A 19,036-nucleotide genomic window follows, 5' to 3' on the forward strand; every position below is an offset into this window, starting at 1 on the left:
GAGCCGTGTGTTTGTCAGAGGAGAGAAAGAGCAGAGTTACAAAACACAACGTCCGGTGAGCCGAAACTAAAACCCTGTTTATTGATCCGGAGTGATGCAGATTCAGTCCGCACATGCTGCTGCTGACTACACGTGTTTCCACAAGCTAATGTGTTTTCTATAAAAACACATTAGCTTGACAATCATGACCCCATCAGGAATTACATCTGACTGCCGACGTGGCTCGTTCGTCCAATCAGGTGTCTGTGCGTGTTTTGTAGTTTACTCTGGATTTGTAGTTTAAAATTTTTTTAATAAATGAAATTAGTTGGTTATTAAATCTGAACTCGCAGCGAGGTTAAACAGTCAGTCTTAACAAGTAAATAATTAGAAGGGAAACATGAATCAGTGAAAACAGCAGACTGTGCGATGGTTGACTTAAATCAGCTTGATACAGTAAAACTTACTGAGGATGAGTCACATGAACTATTATTATGAATAAATACTTGTGTTGTTTCTTAGAACTTGGATGAGCATCAGGCTGATCAATCAGTTTGTGTTGTTAAACTTTAATAAACACGTTATTGCTTGATAAAGTTTTATTATAGTGAAATAAAATGTTCACTTTAAACAGTTTTATTCATTATCAAGAAAAGCATAAAACATAACAAAGCAGAAAGAAAAGAAAAAAACCCCAAAGGGAATATATTAAAGTCATTACATACCTGTACAAATTCACATATGGGGTAAAGAGGAGAGAGAGAAAAAACAACATTTTCACTCAATTAGCCAGAGATTTAGAAAGAGAAAAAGATAAACTCCAAGAGTGAATTGTTGTCCTTTTTTACGCTTACTTCCTATTTAACTGAGAACATCTTAATCGCAACCAACCCCCCTCAACAGTTGGGACAAATCATTTGGCAAATAAGAAAGCAAAGGGGACCAAACATTGAAAAACAGACCCTCATTTCCTCCTAAAATAGCAGCAGTTCTTTCGTGAGGAATAACTTTAAATAATTCTCTGTACCACAAAGTCACAGAGGGAGGTTTATCCTTAACCCAATTAATGAGAATACATTTCCTAGCTACCAGCAATAGTTTGTCACATAATTTGCGCTGCAAGTAATTCAATGTTACTTCTTTTGAGGATAGGCCAAGAAGAAAGTACCCGGGGTCTCTTTGAATCAGATTGTTAAAAATATTACTTAGTTCTTGAGATATGAAGCTCCAAAATCTTTTGATTAATTTACATTCCCAAAAGTAATGAAAAAAAGTGCCAGTTTCTTTTTGACATTTACTACAAAGATGGGAAATATGAGGTGCAATCTTATGCAAGACATTAGGAGCTATATAAAGGCGATGTATGATTATTTTTTTTTTTTGTATTGGGTTTCTCGCAAGCGGTTGCAAGTAAAAGTGGAACTACTCATGTTAATGGCTCCTTTCCACTCCTCTTCGGTATATTGATTATTAAGATCTCTCTCCCATTTATGAATAGCGCTCAATCTGTTGCTACTGAGAGTATATAGGAGAGAGTAAAAGGCTGAGATAAAATGAGTTCTGTCTTTTCGCTTAATAAGAAATGTCTCAATAACATCATATTTAACTATTTCTGAAGACTGTGGAATTCTAGAATGAACGAAGTTACGAACCTGGAGAAAGCCAAAAAACTGGTCTCTAGGAATATTAAAATTTGACTGCAATTGCTCAAAGTTCATCAGTGTGATGTTTTGATACAAATCACCAATTACCCTTAATCCCTTTTTCTGCCACTTATCGAACATACTGCGAGACATTCCTGGAACAAAATCTTTGCTTCTCAGTAAAGGAGTCAAGAATGAAGTGCAATCTTCTCTACCCAACCTTTTACGCATTTCCCCCCAGACCCTTATTGTATTATAAATGATTGGGTTATTCTTAATCCCCATTTGTAATATTGTTTTTGAAATAAAATGTTAGAAATTCAGGACCACAGACTGTACACACAAGGGTCAGTTAGCCTGTAACAGAACAACAAACAGCACATGTCTGAAATTTTGTTGCGTATATTAAGAAAGACTTAAGTAACAGCACAGAGGCCAGTGGGGCTGTTCATGATCTCCAGGTCTTTGGTGTGTAACTCGACAGGGGTCTGTGGATGTTCTGTAGGAGTTCAGGAGGTTTAATTTTCTGTCTGTTTCCAGGTGAGGTTGTGGTGATTGGCTCAAATCTTCCAATCATTGCTTCTCCGGGTGATGATGTCATCCTGCCGTGTCACCTGGAGCCCATGTTCGATGTCCAGGGTCTGACGGTGGAGTGGTCCAAACCCGACCTGAAGCCCGACCCGTCGGACCGGCTGAGCCGAGTGGAGTACGTTCACCTGTACAGGGACAGGAAGGAGGTCCCCGACATGAAGATGGCCTCGTACTTCAGGAGGACGGAGCTGTTCATGGACGACATGAAACACGGGAACATTTCACTGAAGATCCTGAACGTGTCGGAGGAAGACAACGGCAGATACAGATGTTTCATCCCCAAGCTGCAGAGCAGAGTGAAAGCTGCTGTTGTTGAACTTGTAGTCGGTGAGAAGATTTGTTGTGGCGATGTTTGTGGTTCCAAACTCAAAGTTGTTTTTTTTCTCAATACAAACTTTCAGCCTAATTTTAATAACAGATTTTGACTGTTTTGTCTTTTAGATTCAAACTTTGCTAAAACCTCAACGACAGAGACGCCGCTGCAAACTCCAGATCCTCAGGACACGACTCCAACAAATGGTGAGAACACAGTCCAACTCTTCTCTGCATCATCCCTGTTTGGGGTTTTGTGTATTTGTGGTGACCTTCTTGTCTTTTCTACATCAGCAGCTCGATCCAGCGTCGCTGTGGTTCTTCTCATCGCTTTTATATCGGCTGTAGCTGTTGCTGGTCTTATTGTATATTTTTGCTGCCATCATCAGAATCGAACTGTAAGTAAGAAAGAAACAAAGAAACAAACACAAACATGTTGTTGCTTCTTGTACCGTCAGACTGACTCATTATTCTCCTTCTTTCAACAGAAGCATCCAGAGGATGATGAGACAGAAACAGAACCACTACCAGTCTAGCTGCCTTGCTCAAAGGAGTGTCGGTGTTAATGGAGCTGAGAGCAGCAGAGATTTATCTGTGCTGGATCTTCAGTCAGATTGGGGCCTCGTCCGGTTTATTTATCGAGCTCATTTTCACATAAAGAAAGTGTAGAACAAGAAAACCCAGAGTGGAAGATCAGAGGATCTAAACAGGAAATATTTCTTACAGACGTCTTCAGTCAGAGTTGCTGCTGTCAGACTCTGGAGGATCTGCTTGGAAACATCAAGCAGTGAAACTGATGGATTTCCTCCTTCAGTACAAAACTGTGAAGTTCAGCCTGGAGAAGAAACACTCCTCTGCCTCACTGTCAGCGTGTTTAATCTAAGTTATTTAGTCTTTACCTCACTGGTTAAGGTGCACTTAAATCTTTTAGTGAGACCTCAAAGTGTCTCTGATGGACAAATTAAAATTAAAATTAAAACTGTTTTGGAAAATCACCAGTAGAGTTTGAAGTACCAGGAACAGGATTCATGGAGCTCACATTAAGCACTCGTGTTTTATGCAAACCTTGTTTGTTAGTTGTCTGTTAACTTTAATGTCTCAGAGAAACGGAACTATAAGCTGAACACTTTAAGTAACTGCTGCACTTTATAAACAGAAAAAAAGCTGATTTATACTCTAGATTTTTAAAGCTACAACTAATTTATTACATTTACTGTGAAACTTCCTGCTGGTTGGGATTCGATGTTCAGACTGTAACCTTATAGTCTGATTTGTGACCGTCCTCAGTTTACAGGTGTGAAATGTTTAAACACAAATGTGTTTATTGCTGCTTTTGCTGCCTTTAAGTCAAAGTCAGTGTTTGTGTGATGAAACAAGCTTAAACTTCATCACGAGAATAAAAACATTTAAATACTGACCTGAAAGAGTTTCTTGGATTCTTTGATTTTCAAGCCTCTTCTTGACATTTTGTTACAATTTGTGTGTTTTCTTGTTTTTATGACTAATACCTCGTCCTATTAATTAATTTAATTGTTTTATATAAGTTATTTATTTATTGTTGTCATGTGTCGTTTCCTGTTTGCATTTGATGATGTTTTCAAACAGTTGAACCAAATGAACTGTTTAAAACTTGAGTGTTTTGTGTCATAGAAATTAAAATGATTCACTGAGTTTACTGTTGTTGTTCCATGTTCTTGAATAACATCAGTATTCTGTGAACATGATGACGAAATCAAATAAATGAGCAACAGTTCGTCATCACTGTCTGCTGTCTGTTTCTTCTTCAGCTCTTCATCACACTCACTCTCATTTCACTGATTTGTTTAACAGCACTGCTGAAAACTCATTTGGTGTCTGTTGGTGACTGATCATGTGACTGATCATGTGACTGTCTATGTTCTTAACACATTAATCTTCAATGTGAGGCTTTAATTTGAACTATGAAGCACTTTGTAACTCTGGGTTCTCTATAAATCAAGTTATAATTATTCATGAAGGCCATTCAAAGCTCTTCTTCAGATGTTGGCACATATCTGAAAAGTATAAAAAACTTAGAGGCAGAAGAAATGATCTGTCAACAGCGACGTTCACAAGGCCATTAACAGTGATCCCACTTTGCAAGACTGATAGACAATGTGCTGTATGTTGTAATCATAAAGAGAAGCAGTGTGTCGTGTTAAAGTGTGTTCATTTGTGACTGAGCTGATGAGAGTCACGTTTTACTGAAGTAGAGCTGATAACTGGGTGAGAAATGTAACGTGTGGGATGAAGTGATCTTAATCTTCAAACTTTGCTTTAATCCTGTTTGTGGAAGTTCACAGAGATTGTAAACACTTTGAATAAAACAAACGTGTGAATATTCATGAAAGATCACAAACAACACATGACCTACATGTATGTTTCAGCGAGTACATTTTATTTCTATGATAATTAAGTTAATTATTAGCTTCAGACCTGCAGGTCTTATTATGGCACATTCACTGTCATATCATGTGCTCACAAAAGCAGAGACCTGTGTTTATATAGCGCTTTACTTGGTCCCTAAGGACCCCAAAGCACTTTACACATTCAGTCATCCACACATTCACACACTGATGATGGCAACATTGTAGCCACAGCCACCCTCGGGCGCACTGACAGAGGCGAGGCTGCCGGACACTGGCGCCACCGGGCCCTCTGGAGTAGGCAATGGGTGAAGTGTCTTGCCCAAGGACACAAAGACCGAGACTGAGAGGCGAGGCTCGAACCGGCAACCTTCCGATTACAAGATGACCTGCCAACTCTTGAGTCACGATCGCCCACGTGGGGGCACATTAGGTCAGCCTGAGTGATCTGGGACAGTCACATTCAGTCATGTGATAGCATCACATTTTGGGAATGAGGGGGATTCCCTCCCCTCTGGTCTACATGCCCCTTTCTCCACTCATTTGGTTTCAACCCAGGTGGGAAGACCCCCACATTCCCCACTTTTGATTTTTAGCAGGAGCAGAAGTAAAACCAGGTGATAGAAAACACAGAAAAGTGTTAGTTGTGTGTCTGTGGTTTTCATGTTGGGCTTTTTAAAAAAAGTATTTGGCATTTCTGTTCTTGGTTCTTTGCTCCTGGTGAACTTTTCTGTTCCCCTTCTCTTATTAATGATGGGCAACGTGAGGCTCAAAACCGTCTCGCAGTGGCACTATTGACAAATTTGGGCCTTGTAATCGGAAGGTTGCCGGTTCGAGCCCCAGCTTGGACAGTCTCGGTCGTTGTGTCCTTGGGCAAGACACTTCACCCGTTGCCTACTGGTGGTGGTCAGAGGGCCCGGTGGCGCCAGTGTCCGGCAGCCTCGCCTCTGTCAGTGCGCCCCAGGGTGGCTGTGGCTACAATGTAGCTTGCCATCACCAGTATGTGAATGTGTGTGTGAATGGGTGGATGACTGGATATGTAAAGCGCTTTGGGGTCCTTAGAGACTAGTAAGGCGCTATATAAAATACAGGCCAGGCCATCTTGATAATGCTGTTCTGTGACACAGTGAAGCTCTGCAAACTCCAAACAACACAACTTATTATACTACACTATCAATAAAAACACAAGTGGTACACAAATCCCTCAAAAACCGCACAGTCATTCGATAACAACAACAACAATATTAATAACAAACAAATAAATAAAGCTAAAGAAAAAAAAGAGTTTTAACAGGTGTTTTAGAAATAGCCAATGAGGGCCCGACCTAACCCGCGCAGAGAGATCCTCAGTGTGTTGTTGTGGTTTTAAACGACATTTTCGGTTTAAAGTAGAAAAAGAGAGCAGACCGGAGTCAAAGCCGAACATTTCTGCCTCTTTTACTTTCCCTCTTGAAACCAGGGGCGCTCTCTCTCTCACTCTGTCTCTCGGCTATACGACAGTAGTCATCAATATTTATGTCTTTACACTTTGTGTTTAACTCATTTAAACCCACACAAGTAACAGTAAACAATAGTTTTATGTATGAAATTTTAAAATGTTCCTGAGTGATTTTTAAAGCATTTTTCAGTAAATACTTTAATATTATAATACGGGGAGATTTATGTGTCACATGAGAGTGACGTATGTGTCACCAGAGCTGTTTACTTCCTGGTTGCTCTTTGAGAAAATGGATCTCCGCGTCAAAGCGTCCAAAGAAAAGGTCAGTAAATTACGTTAAAATACACGGATTGCAAATAGTTTTGTTACACGTGACCTTAATGTGTCTGCAGTAATGTTATGGTCATCTGCGATTACTCGAGCGCGTGTTTGCAGCTTGTTCTGACGGTCGCAGAAGTTCGGTCGTTACTCTGTGTTGTTGTAGTGGGGACATCGTGTGTTTGATTCACGGCACAGAAACACAGAGGAACGAGCCCTGGTTTTTATTGTAAATGTATAAAAATCATTTTAATGAGCAGAGCTTTCTTTTTTCTCTGCACACAATACTGACATGTGACACGCTGCGGGTGGAGGAGGTGAGTGGGTGAAACCATGACCCTGCAGATTTTAGTCAGAGTTGCTTTTCTATTTGAAAGATTAATCATGTTATATTTCTGAGTGAATCGTGATGTTTATCAGCTGCTGTTCCTGAAACACAGCTCTGATCGGTCCGAGCCTGAAACAGAATCAGGATATGACGAAACTTTCTTTCTCTCTTTTGTTATTCAAGTCAAACGTTACAACAAAACGTGTCTGTTTGAGTCTTGAACGTTGAATAGAAAAGTGAGTCGATCCCTAAACGTTGATTTTGTTCATCTGAACGTTTTCAGTGTGAGAAACATTTCGTCACTCATCCACGTGATTTCTTCGTTCCCAGCTGACTGCAGGTTTCTTGTAAACGCTTTATAATGTTGGGGAAACCTGGCACATCAGCTTTTAAATGTCCCCCATTATTGGTGGAAATCTCACAGTCTAAGAAGGGCAACCTGCATTCATATCCTCCCTGGTGTATCTGATGTGTTCGTCCAGCTAGTTGCTGTGAATTGTGGTACGTCCTGAGATTTGATTGTCACCCAGGTGTCGTCCACATACCTGAACCAATGACTTGGTGGTGATCCAGGGTAGCACAGCCCTCTGAGATAACAGCAGGGTTAGCGAGTCAGTGTCTGTGCCAATAACAATCCAAATAAAGTCATTGATGGGACTGAGACTGTCTTCCTGTGATAGTGAGAGTGAAAGTATGAAAGCATGCAAACGCTGCCCTGAAACTCCCGTTACATAACCAGGTCACTCCTATTTATAAACAATGATGATGTCATCAAGGAAATAAGGAAAGTCTGCGATCAAAGAGAGAACTGTGAGTATCTGAGTGAGTTTTTATGTTCTTACCTCTGAAAGTACGAGGTTTCACTTCCTGTGTGACGGTAATGTCAGTGTACGAGACAGCAGGGTTCACTTTATCTGCAATACAGAACAGTTCACGTGTTACACAACAGCTGGACCTATCTGTGTAAATTCACATAAGTGTGTTTCAGTAATAAGTCAGAAGGAATCATGAAAGTGCTGCTGGAAGTAAAGCAAACAATGAATCTGGGTCACAGATCTCGAAAACCAACACCCATCATAAAAGTGTTATCTGTGTTTGTTTACATGGTTCTCCCAGCAGAAGAAACAACTGACACTCCCAGTGACAGATCCACTGAGAGCTATCGCCTGACCTGAGATCATGAGTTCATGACCAGTTCCAGACTGAACTGTTTTTCTGGGTCGTTGCTTTACAGCAAAGTGCGAGGTTTCACTTCCTGTGTGGCGGTAATGTCCCGTCATGGTAATGGTCCCCACCTAGTCATAAAACCTAAACATCCACATTCTTTCTATCTCTCAGTGAGTCTAAGTTACAACCTCGGCTCCCTGTTTTTCTGCTCCTGGCTAATGTGAGGGAGACGCTTCTACAATCAGAAAAGCAAGGCCATGATTCCCTGCAAACAGTATTCTCTTTATAAATCAGCAGTATGATGTAATCATGTAATAATAATAATAATAATGTACAAATCAGGTGAATAAATCTAACAATCTTCACCTTCTTCTAAATCAGGAGTATAATGCAACTTAAACTACATAATGATTTCACAATCTTTAATCAGCCGTATAATGATTCAACAATTCTTTGATTAGAGGTATGATGTAACGTACGACAGTGTAATAATCTCACAGTATTGATCCAGGTGTTGTTGTCATGTTTTTATGTGCCAGTGTTTTTCATTTTTGATGATTTAAAAATGGAGATGCCATTTCTAATTACAGCAGGTTTGTTGTCAGTGAAGATGTTCACTTTACTTTAAAACACTCCAGTTTAAGAACAGAGAGCCGAGGTCAGCAAACAAAATGTGAAAATGAGCAATGCAAAACTATGACCTTTCCTGGATATTCAAATTCCAAGTTCCTCTGTGTTCTCCATATGAGGTGGCTGTAGAGCAGGTCCTCTACCAAAATGAAAGGGTGGTGATTTGATCCTTGGCTCCTTAAATCTGCATGCCAACTATCTTTGAGCAAAACACTAACCCTGATGCAGCCATCAGAGGGAGAATGTTAGATAGAAGGATAGAAAGAGGCCATTATTATTGGTGCTGTGGATTGTAAAGAACAATGTGGATTAGACAATCCCTTTAACACTGGTATCAAAAGTGAAATCAAATAATCAATCGGATATTATGCAAATATATAAATAAAATATAAATACCTGTTTTGATTGGCAGAGAGATGTGAGAAAGTAAGAAAGACAGAGACAGGTGGGTGAGCTCCATTCACTCTTATCAGCAGAGAGAGAGCGAGCTGCACACTGTGCTGTAAACTCTTTAAAATACCTCAATAAAAGCCTCCTCTGTGCCAACAAGGAGAAACTGAAACCAGAGCAGTTTCCAGCTCTGTCTGCTCGTTTGTTCCACTTTCAGCAGAAAACTTTATTTGCTGCAAAAAGTGACGTCATCCTCACTTTAGCCCATTACTCACATACTGAGCTGCCATAAAGAATCATTTATACTGCTAAAATAAATGTCCTAAATATCCTGCAAGACACTAACCCTGATGCATCCATCAGAGTGAGAATGTTAGAAAGATAAAAGCACTCGAGTATAGAAGAAGTTTATGTGTGGCTGGATGAATGTTGTTTAAAGTGCTCTGAGTCTCCAGGAGTCTGTTAAATAAGAATCAGTCCACTGATGAAACAGATCCATTGCTGGAAACATGCTGAACATTAAGGCTGATTCTTCTCAAACTGATCAGATGTTGAAATGTGTTTCGTGACCATTTTTTAACCTGAATCCAAATGTAAAAATTTTGGTTCAAATCAGGTGAAGCTAGAATATCAGGGATAGAAAGCTCAAAACAGACGTTTCGCAAGAAGTCAAATCAAATCAAATCAAATCAAATCACTTTTATTGTCACATCACATGTGCAGGCACACTGGCACAGCACATGCGAGTGAAATTCTTGTGTGCGAGCCCCACAAGCAACAGAGATGTGCAAACACAACAACACAAACGAGCAAAATACAAGAATGGCCAACCTGAAACTAATAAATATATGTACAATATATAATAGTGTATGCATTTCTGGATGTGTATACTAAATATTTTCCTACGTGTGTGTGTGTGTGTGTGTGTGTGTGTGTGTGTACACATTTTTACAAATTAAATAGTAAAAAAAAAAAAAAAAAAAAAAAAAAATAAATAATAATAATAATAATAATAATAATAATAAAATATATAAAATATACAGAGTTGAATATGTGCAAAACAAGTGGCATTTATATACAGTGTGGAGTGCATAATGTTGAAGTTCCAGTAGTGAAGCTGAGGTGTCTATGACGTGTTCAGCAGTCTGATGGCCTGATGAACACGTGACGTCATCCTCACTTTAGCCCAGTACTCACACACTGATCCGGCATAAAGATTATATTTACACTGCTAAACACTCAATTTTTTCCCCCCCTTTTTTATTCCCTCTGACTTCTGCTACAAATATCTCATAAACAGGAGGCAGGTTCACTATAACCAAAACTAAAGACTCAAACATCATGTCATTGTTACAGCAAACAGCATCCACAGCAGTGCACAGAAAACAGTCTAACAGTCCAACTTTTCTCTGCATCATTTCTTTCACTCTAAAAGTAAGAGTATGTTGTTGCTGCTTGTGCAATCAGACTGACTCATCGTTCACTTTCTTTTGCTCGTCTGTATAAACTTTGTTGTGCCGTCAGTGATTCATTACATCACTTGTGTTTCATTGTCATTGCTGTATGTTGTTCATTAGTTAATGCCTGTTTGTTGTTTCACTGAATGAAAGTTCTGTGTTTGTAGTTTTTCTAAATTCTTTGTGTTTCAGGGATATTTAAATGCACTACAGGTGTATTCAGCTCAGTGAAAACATCAACTGAAAGTCAAATAACATGTATTATTAATTTAAATTAAAAATATATATATAAAACACAGCTGATTTTATCGTTGTTTCTTTTCCCCAATGTTTCTTTACTGGACAGTAAAACCAGAAAATGTAACATTATTCAATATTAAATACTGAAGAGACCTTCAGATCAGTCTATTGAGCTTGAAGGAGAGGTCAGAGGTCAAATGAGACATACATTTTTTAATAATTTTACAGAGCGTTCTGTATGATGATAATACGCGCCACACTTATAGGAATCATAGTTTCATCATAAGTTATGAGACTTTTTGTCAAACTTCCACCAATAAACCAAACTTTGACTCAGTGGTTTCAGATGTAAGCTGACTGCCTCTTTTAAATCACGTCTGTTGGTTTTAAATCAGAGAAGTTCCTGTTAGAAAAAGCTGCTGAACTGATGAGAGATGAAGCACGTTTACTTACATTTTATACAAACGTGTTGTCTTAAGCAGGATTTACAGTCTAGCAGATGCAGTGCTGTCGCTCCGCTTCAGCACAAAGTTATAAGTTATAATAAAACTATTTTTTTCTGGTCTTGATGCATCCTCAATCATCCAAGAAGGTAAAACGTAGCGCTACACAGCAAATTCAAAAGTGTTAAATGTTTTGGTGTTAATAGTCTTCTTGCAAAAGTAGAGTTAATTTTACTCTAAGTAGAGTCACATTCTTTTAATGTAACTCTGAGGTGTAAAATGATAGTAGTTAAAATCGAGTGTTAAAAATGAGTGTTTCTCTGTCAAATCTGGAGGTGTTACAATGGAAACATTAACTCTTGACCTCTTAACTCTGAACTCCTAGAGGGGCTATGACACCAACAGAGTAAATTCACAGACTCCGCCCCCAGCACGGCTCCAATCGAAGCTGAAGTGAAGCCGTTTCAGAACATTTTGCTCTACATATTTGAGTTGTTTGCCATGCTTGGTAAGTCATTTTTTCAAAGATTGTTTCAATTATTTCTATTAGCTTTTACTTCTGTGGCTCTTTGGAGTTGAGACAAAGCTGTGTGAAAGGCATTAGCCATGTTGCTCGGTGATAGCATAATATTCTGTTTTAGCTAGCTGAAAGGTATTGTTTGCAGGCAAATACCACAGCCTTGAAAAAAAGCTTGCATGTGAATTTTCAGTCAAACTTTTGGTCAAATACACCTAAAACAATGTGTAGAATGTGAAACGTTGGTATAATGGTGCTACTTGAAGCCTGAAAACGATCGCCCATAAAAAAAAAACGAGCAAACAGCAGTAGCTGACGTCCTGACTGGGTTCTACGTTAGCATTTAGATCCCTCCAGAGTTTTGTGCACACGGTTTAGGTAAAAATGAAAAAGGTTGAGGTTTTACATTTAGTTCAGTATTACCTGTTGCCTGTGTCCTTGTCTTTTGGGAAAATACTTTACACAAGTAATGACTCAAAGAGGATTCCTTTTTTTTTTTTTTTACTGTGCTGCAATTGTTTACTGGATTATTTGTGCCATTAATTAGTGTCAACTAATTTTTATTCAATCTCCGCACAGGATATGCTTGTGAAGATGGAATATGGGGGAGAGCAGAAGTCCGTTGAAGTTCCACAAAGGGATGAATGAAGGACATGCATATTGTATTGAAGAAATAAGTGATGAGAATGCTGTTATTTGCATTTACCATGTCAGACCTTTTGATAAACAAAATTCTAATGAAAGTGAGAACATGTATACTGTTACATCTTTCAGAAAATGTTTTGAAATTGTGGTGCACAGTTCAGAATAAATGTTTTTCAAAAACCATTGCATCTTTTTAGTAAATGTTTATTTCCAAAAGAAATTTCTAGAAGTTCAGAACAGTAAAATTCCTGCTTTTTAGAATGAATTAGAAGATAACTCTTACGTAGTTAAACTAAAATACTCTTTGAGAGTTAATATATAAACTCTTAACACCAAGTGTTAAATTATCAACTCCAGACAGATTTGGTGTTTAACACTAAATCAGAGTTAATGTACCAACTCTCCAAAAAGAGTTAAATTAACACTCTCTGGTGTGGACCCATATAGACACTTTAATAGTGTTGAAATCAAATCCGACAGTGTTAATTTGGACATGCTGGATTTGCTGTGTACGTCCAGATGAACAGAATCAACTTTTGGAGATTTTTTTTCTGAATTAGTTTCCTGTATTTCAGAGTTTTTATTTCCAGAGCAAATTTTCTTATTTCAACTTTGTTTTTATTGTTTAAAAACATTTAATTTTCATTGGTTTCACTGCTAGTTTTATTTCTTTTGATTATTGTCACTTATTGTTGTATAGAAGGCAAATGTCACAGACAGGTAAACCAGTGCATGTGTTACAGTAAAAACCCACTGAAGTTGATTTCTCTATAATAAGCCAGGATTGTCCAGGCCGCCTGCAGTGAGATTAGTTCTCAGCAGAGCTACGCCCATTCTGTGCTAAACGCATGTGCTGGAAGAGGAAGTGAGAGTGAGACTTCATTCCTATTGAGCTTTGCTGTTGCTAGCACACGTCATCTGCTTCCAGTCAAGGAAGTCAGGATGTTCGTATTGTTGGAGCTTCTGTGGAGCTAATCAATGTTGTTATTGAGAATTCATCCATTTAATTAATGTCAGAGAAACTCAGAAGTACGAGTCCTGATTTTATTTTAGATATATTAAACATAATGGGAGCACTTTATATATTAATGCCACACTATTAAGCATAGATTAAAATGTGCTTAATTCATCATTTATATATTATTACTCCTCTTTAGTCTGTAATTTGTAAATACAGATATATTATTATAACTATAATTATGGTTATTATTAGCAGTGATGTGAAAGCTGTACAATATCTGTATTGACTAATAGCATATAAGGAGCAGTGCAGTGCTGCCAGCACCAGTTTAACCAGCAGAGCTTCCATTGTTCTCTGCACTGACATGTCTGAGCATTTATACTGGCAGGTGGAGGATGTTACATCATCACAACATTGTAAACAGTGTTGAATCTTTGCTGCAGCTTTGATCTCACAGAGAAATGATCAAACTCACCTTCTGTATCTAACAGATTATTAGATTGATTAAAACAGTCATATATCCAAGTTAGTCTGTGGATGCTGTGCTACATACTGCTGAGTCATTAATGACACAACACGTTTCATGTTTTTCTATTATGAAAGTTCAGACTCGCTTACTTCACCTGACAGGTCGGCTTGTTTTTATTTTTGCTCAGTGAGACACATTATAATGTCTGAGGCTTCAAACTGAACAGAAAGTGAGACCGAGCAGACTAGTTACAAACTGAGACTCGGAGTTTCTATAGAAATGATCCAAGTACAGTAATTTCGGTGATGCGTTAAAGCGCGACAGACAGGTTTCACTGTGGGGTTTCCCCTGCGTAATCACATCACGGGACTTCATAACCATCTAGGGCTCAGTTACACCGCTCCGTAGGCGGAGACTTAGAGTTATTTTTAAACAGCGAGTGAGCCTCGCAACTCATTCATTCAATTCGCTCGAAGCAGGCAGGGACTGATCGGACTGCAGCTTTCCAAAAAACGCGCTTCAGTCAGAAAACGGAACTTTTAATCATCGATCATGTCTCTGAACAACTTCTACTTTAAGGACTCTAACTTTTTCTCACTCCGGACTTTTCTCCTGTGCTCGGCTTTGTCCGTCTGGACTCCTGTACAAGGTAAGCCGACGTGTCCAGCTTCTAGCTGCGTGTTAGTGCAGATTACAGTGAATTTTAATGAAAAACTGGCGGATGTGAATAAGCTGAAATGACTGTTATCAGCTGTGCTGTGTTGTCCGTCACTAACAGTGTGACAGCTGTCAGTGAGTTACTTTAAAACCGGAAGAAGCTTAAAACGAGAAGATTGTCAGGCAGGTTCTGACTGTGTGAGGTTTGTTTATAACGGACACGATGGCGATGATTCACCGAGCAGTCTGCGAGCATGTCAGGTTTATGAGAGCCGTGTGTTTGTCAGAGGAGAGAAAGAGCAGAGTTACAAAACACAACGTCCGGTGAGCCGAAACTAAAACCCTGTTTATTGATCCGGAGTGATGCAGATTCAGTCCGCACATGCTGCTGCTGACTACACGTGTTTCCACAAGCTAATGTGTTTTCTATAAAAACACATTAGCTTGACAACCCGCCATCATGACCCCATCAGGAATTACATCTGACTGCCCACGTGGCTCGTTTGTCCAATCAGGTGTCTGTGCGTGTTTTGTAGTTTCCTCTGGATTTGTAGTTTAAAATTTTTAATAAATGAAATTAGTTGGTTATTAAATCTGAACTTATCTTATTTTTCTTTATTTGGAGCAGTTAAATAATCAGTTTCAAATTATCAAAAGATCAGCATGAATCAGTGTAAACACAAAGCAGTCGCTCTGTATGATAGTAATGAAATAAAAGATGTCAAATTAAATCAAGTTGTTTATGTAAAACTTAAAAATGTTAGAATTTCAGTACCACAGACAGAACATACGAGGCTCAGTCAGTCTGTAACAGAACAACAAACAGCCATCACTGACAACAACTGCACACTGGTTATGGCTGAAATTTTGTAGTGTATATTAAGAGACACTAAAGTAACAGCACAGAGACTGATGGGGCTGTTACTGATTTTCAGGTCTTCAGTCTATAGTGGTGGCAGTTCAGGAGATTAAATTTTCCATCTGTTTCCAGGTGAGGTTCTGGTGATTGGTTCAAATCTTCCAATCATCGCTGCTCCGGGTGATGATGTCATCCTGCCGTGTCACCTGGCGCCCACGTTCGATGTCCAGGGTCTGACGGTGGAATGGTCCAAACCCGACCTGAAGCCCGACCCGTCGGACCGGCTGAGCCGAGTGGAGTACGTTCACCTGTACAGGGACAGGAAGGAGGTCCCCGACATGAAGATGGCCTCGTACTTCAGGAGGACGGAGCTGTTCATGGACGACATGAAACACGGGAACATTTCACTGAAGATCCTGAACGTGTCGGAGGAAGACAACGGCAGATACAGATGTTTCATCCCCAAGCTGCGGAGCAGAGTGAAAGCTGCTGTTGTTGAACTTGTAGTCGGTGAGGAGATTTTTGTTGATGTTTGTGGTTCCAAACTCAAAGTTGTTTTTGTCCCCAATACAAACTTTCAGCCTAATTTTAATAACAGATTTTGACTGTTTTGTCTTTTAGATTCAAACTTTGCTAAAACCTCAACGACAGAGACGCCGCTGCAAACTCCAGATCCTCAGGACACGACTCCAACAAATGGTGAGAAAACAGTCCAACTCTTCTCTGCATCATCCCTGTTTGGGGTTTTGTGTATTTGTGGTGACCTTCTTGTCTTTTCTACATCAGCAGCTCGATCCAGGGTCGCTGTGGTCGTCGCTGTGGTCACCTTATTATTAGTTTTGGCTCTCGCTGGTTTTGCTGCATATTTCTCCAGACACATTTTTCACCAGACACTAAAAGTAAGAAACAAACAAACACAAACATGTTGTTGCTTCTTGTGTCGTCAGACTGACTCATTATTCTACCTTTTTCAACAGAAGCATCCAGAGGATGATGAGACAGAAAAACAACCACTACCAGTCTAGCTGCTTGCTCAAAGGAATAAATGGACTGGTTCTTCTATGCTGCTTTTCTACGCTGGTTTAGCAAAGAACACACTTTGAACTTTGACCCCAGCTGAAGACTCGAGCCTCGTCCAGTTTATTTATCGAGCTCAACAAAGAAAATGTTGTAAAAGAAATGATCATCATCACTGTTCTGGACTGAAGTGAATTATTCCCAAACAGCAGGACTGGAAGGATTTCACAGCATTAAAGGAAATTTCCATGAACGTTTGTGACACAGCTCAGGTGGAAAGATGGAAATAAACCATCATCTGAAAACTGTGTGGGAGACACAGAAGTTACAAAAACAGGTTATAAGCTGATTACTTTACTGCACTGTGTTAATGACCTGCTGTGAATGATGTTTAATGCAGCTGTAATTTAAACAGAGTCACTTATTGTGATGCTGAAAGTGTTTATTTATGAAAGCTAGTTTTATATGACAGCACTGTGAGCACCTTATACAAGGTGATTGAAACTTCAGATATTTATTGGTCTTCATTTTTAAAGCCACAGTTAATTTATTAAATGTAATTGAAACTTCCTGCTGGTCAGGACTTGATGTTCAGACTGTTTCTAGTTATTTATTTAAAGAAGCAGTTTGATCCTGATGCAGAACTCAAGCTTAACTTCCTCTTTTTGTCATTTAAAGCTACAAACTTTGTGCAGACTGACAGAAATCCTCCTGACTGTAGTTTCTGCTGCAGTTACGGAGCTAAAATCAGAGGATGTTTGTGTCCAACTCTTCTTTATTCCTGCTCTGTAACATGACAGAGCTCCTTTGGTTCACAGTTAAACAGATGTGTTTGCAGCTGTTAGCCAGCTCAGGATCTTTATTTTGTTATTTTTATATTTTATTTTTTTATTACCTCAGATATTTATTTATAAGAATATTTATATTTAAGAATTTTGGATGGATGTATTTGTTACTGCACTGAGTGTAAAGTTACAGTGATATATGTGAATGTGTGAAATCGTCTGTAAATATGAGTGTGAAAGTAAAAAGTTCAAGCACGTTTAGACACTGTTTTCTTTTTTGCCTCTATTTGATGTTAAGTCACCGTTTACCTCGTAACATGGTTACATTTGACAATGAGAACCTATATTTATATTAATGGAGCCTTTACTTTGTTTATTGTTTGCACCTTATAAACCTGACGTCAATCATCAACATAGTGTATGCAGTTCAAATGCAGCTTTTCTTTAAGAGAACGCTGCCATCTGCTGGCTGACCTGCAGAAAAGCTGTTTGTGTCACAGGTTTGATGACACACCTGATGTTATCAAGCCTCCAGTCAGAGTCTTTTTTCCTGCTATGCTGGTGTAAATCTGACCAGTAGAGCTCAAAGTTCATCTCCTTCAAGAAGGAAACTTTCCATTTCTACTTAGTCAGACTTCTTGTGAAGTCGTCCAAACACAGAATCGACACATTTAATGACACTACATTAACTGTGACACAGGTTTTTATACTGAACACTGTGGTTTTCGTGAAAATGCTGAAGTTCTTCCCTCAGATCAGTAACATGTAGTAAAACAGCAGTGCTGACCCGCAGCTTCCTCTCTGCTCACATCAGGCTGCTCTCGTCCTTCTACTCCCACATTTATACTGTGAGCACCTCGGACAACATGCCGTCACATCATCACAACACATCAGCTTCTTCCTCCTCAACATTCATCTTTACAGTCTGATCTGCAGCTTCTCTGCTCCTGACTCTCTCTCTCTGGTTTCTACACAGAGAGGAGAAAACATCCACCTGCTCCACCCAGAATCAAAAAGATGAAGAAAGAAGATTTCCTGCTCTACCAGATAAATAAAAATCCCAAGTGACAGCAAGGAAGACAGAATGACTCAGCATGAAAATCTCTAACTCCCAACACTTATGTGATATGTGTTTTGCATTAAAGCTGCACTTCAGTTACTTCAGATTTACATTTAGTTCCACATGTATCATTTTAAAAAAATCCACACCCTCGCCTCTGTAGTCAGCTGACTTTATGGTTTTACCAAGTGATCTGAAACATGAGACTGAACTAAAGAAGCACAAACGTCGCTTCCTCTAATTGCCACATAGACTCACCAGTGAAACATGTCCAGTGTTCTGTGTCAGGGACTCGAGTAAGCTCCCCAATCTCAGTGTTCAAATGACAGTTGTAAAATAAATTCACTTGCAGAGTTGATGGTCAATACTATCTAAAGAGACCACAGGTGTTGTTGTACTTCCTTTATAGTCATTTAAAATCTCAGGCAGTGCCTGTGTGACCCATCTGAGTTTAATTCCAGCTCCTGATTTAAGGCTTTTGCATTCATCAAACCATATCTTTAAAGGAGTTTTAGTCCATTCGTTTAAATTATTTTTCTGTTCCAAATATAATTTTTTATCTCCTAATATTGTCTGTAGTGGTCATTTTAATTGTGTCACATCTAAATATTTCCATTTTGCTTCATACAAAGGATCACACCAATAAATTAAGTATCTTAATTGTGCTGCTTTAAAATAGCTTTCTAAGTTTGGGAGGGAAAGTCCACCCCGTTCCTTAGGTAGTTGCAATGTTATTTATCTAACTC

General features: G+C 39.0%; 2 protein-coding genes across 4 annotated transcripts in view; both read left to right on the forward strand.

Annotated features, from left to right (window-relative positions):
* The window catches only part of LOC147334699 (uncharacterized), a 42,614-nt gene extending 38,317 nt beyond the window's left edge, over positions 1-4,297 (forward strand). The window contains exons 4-7 of the mRNA XM_086274305.1: positions 2,163-2,540; positions 2,655-2,732; positions 2,820-2,923; positions 3,014-4,297. Of these exons, the coding sequence (XP_086130431.1) occupies positions 2,163-2,540; positions 2,655-2,732; positions 2,820-2,923; positions 3,014-3,061 (608 nt within the window). The 3' untranslated portion in view covers positions 3,062-4,297. The remainder of the gene's footprint in view (positions 1-2,162; positions 2,541-2,654; positions 2,733-2,819; positions 2,924-3,013) is intronic.
* A 9,322-nt stretch (positions 4,298-13,619) lies between these two features.
* LOC147334701 (myelin-oligodendrocyte glycoprotein-like) lies at positions 13,620-17,723 on the forward strand. 3 transcript variants are annotated; one of them, XM_086274134.1, is made up of 5 exons: positions 13,624-14,561; positions 15,561-15,938; positions 16,050-16,127; positions 16,215-16,327; positions 16,406-17,723. In XM_086274134.1, exons 1-5 carry the CDS (start codon positions 14,465-14,467, stop codon positions 16,451-16,453), a joined length of 714 nt encoding a protein of 237 aa, XP_086130260.1. In that variant the 5' UTR covers positions 13,624-14,464; the 3' UTR covers positions 16,454-17,723. The 3 variants fall into 3 exon arrangements, with proteins under 3 accessions (XP_086130251.1, XP_086130260.1, XP_086130268.1); XM_086274142.1 differs by having other exon boundaries at positions 16,218-16,327; XM_086274125.1 differs by having other exon boundaries at positions 13,620-14,561; positions 16,050-16,327.
* The last annotated feature ends 1,313 nt before the right edge of the window (positions 17,724-19,036 follow it).

Source organism: Aulonocara sp. 'chitande type north' Nkhata Bay, linkage group LG3 (assembly GCF_057382095.1).
Source record: "Aulonocara sp. 'chitande type north' Nkhata Bay isolate Kocher_YH1m ecotype deep benthic linkage group LG3, A_spYH_male_GT1.1, whole genome shotgun sequence".
Classification (NCBI taxonomy): domain Eukaryota; kingdom Metazoa; phylum Chordata; class Actinopteri; order Cichliformes; family Cichlidae; genus Aulonocara; species Aulonocara sp. 'chitande type north' Nkhata Bay.

Coding starts and splice junctions, on each gene's coding strand:
- LOC147334701 (XM_086274125.1), top strand. CDS start 14,465: ATGTCTCTGAACAACTTCTACTTTAAGGACTCTAACTTTTTCTCACTC. Junction 14,562..15,560: donor CGTCTGGACTCCTGTACAAG/GTAAGCCGACGT, acceptor ATCTGTTTCCAG/GTGAGGTTCTGGTGATTGGT. Junction 15,939..16,049: donor TGTTGTTGAACTTGTAGTCG/GTGAGGAGATTT, acceptor TTTGTCTTTTAG/ATTCAAACTTTGCTAAAACC.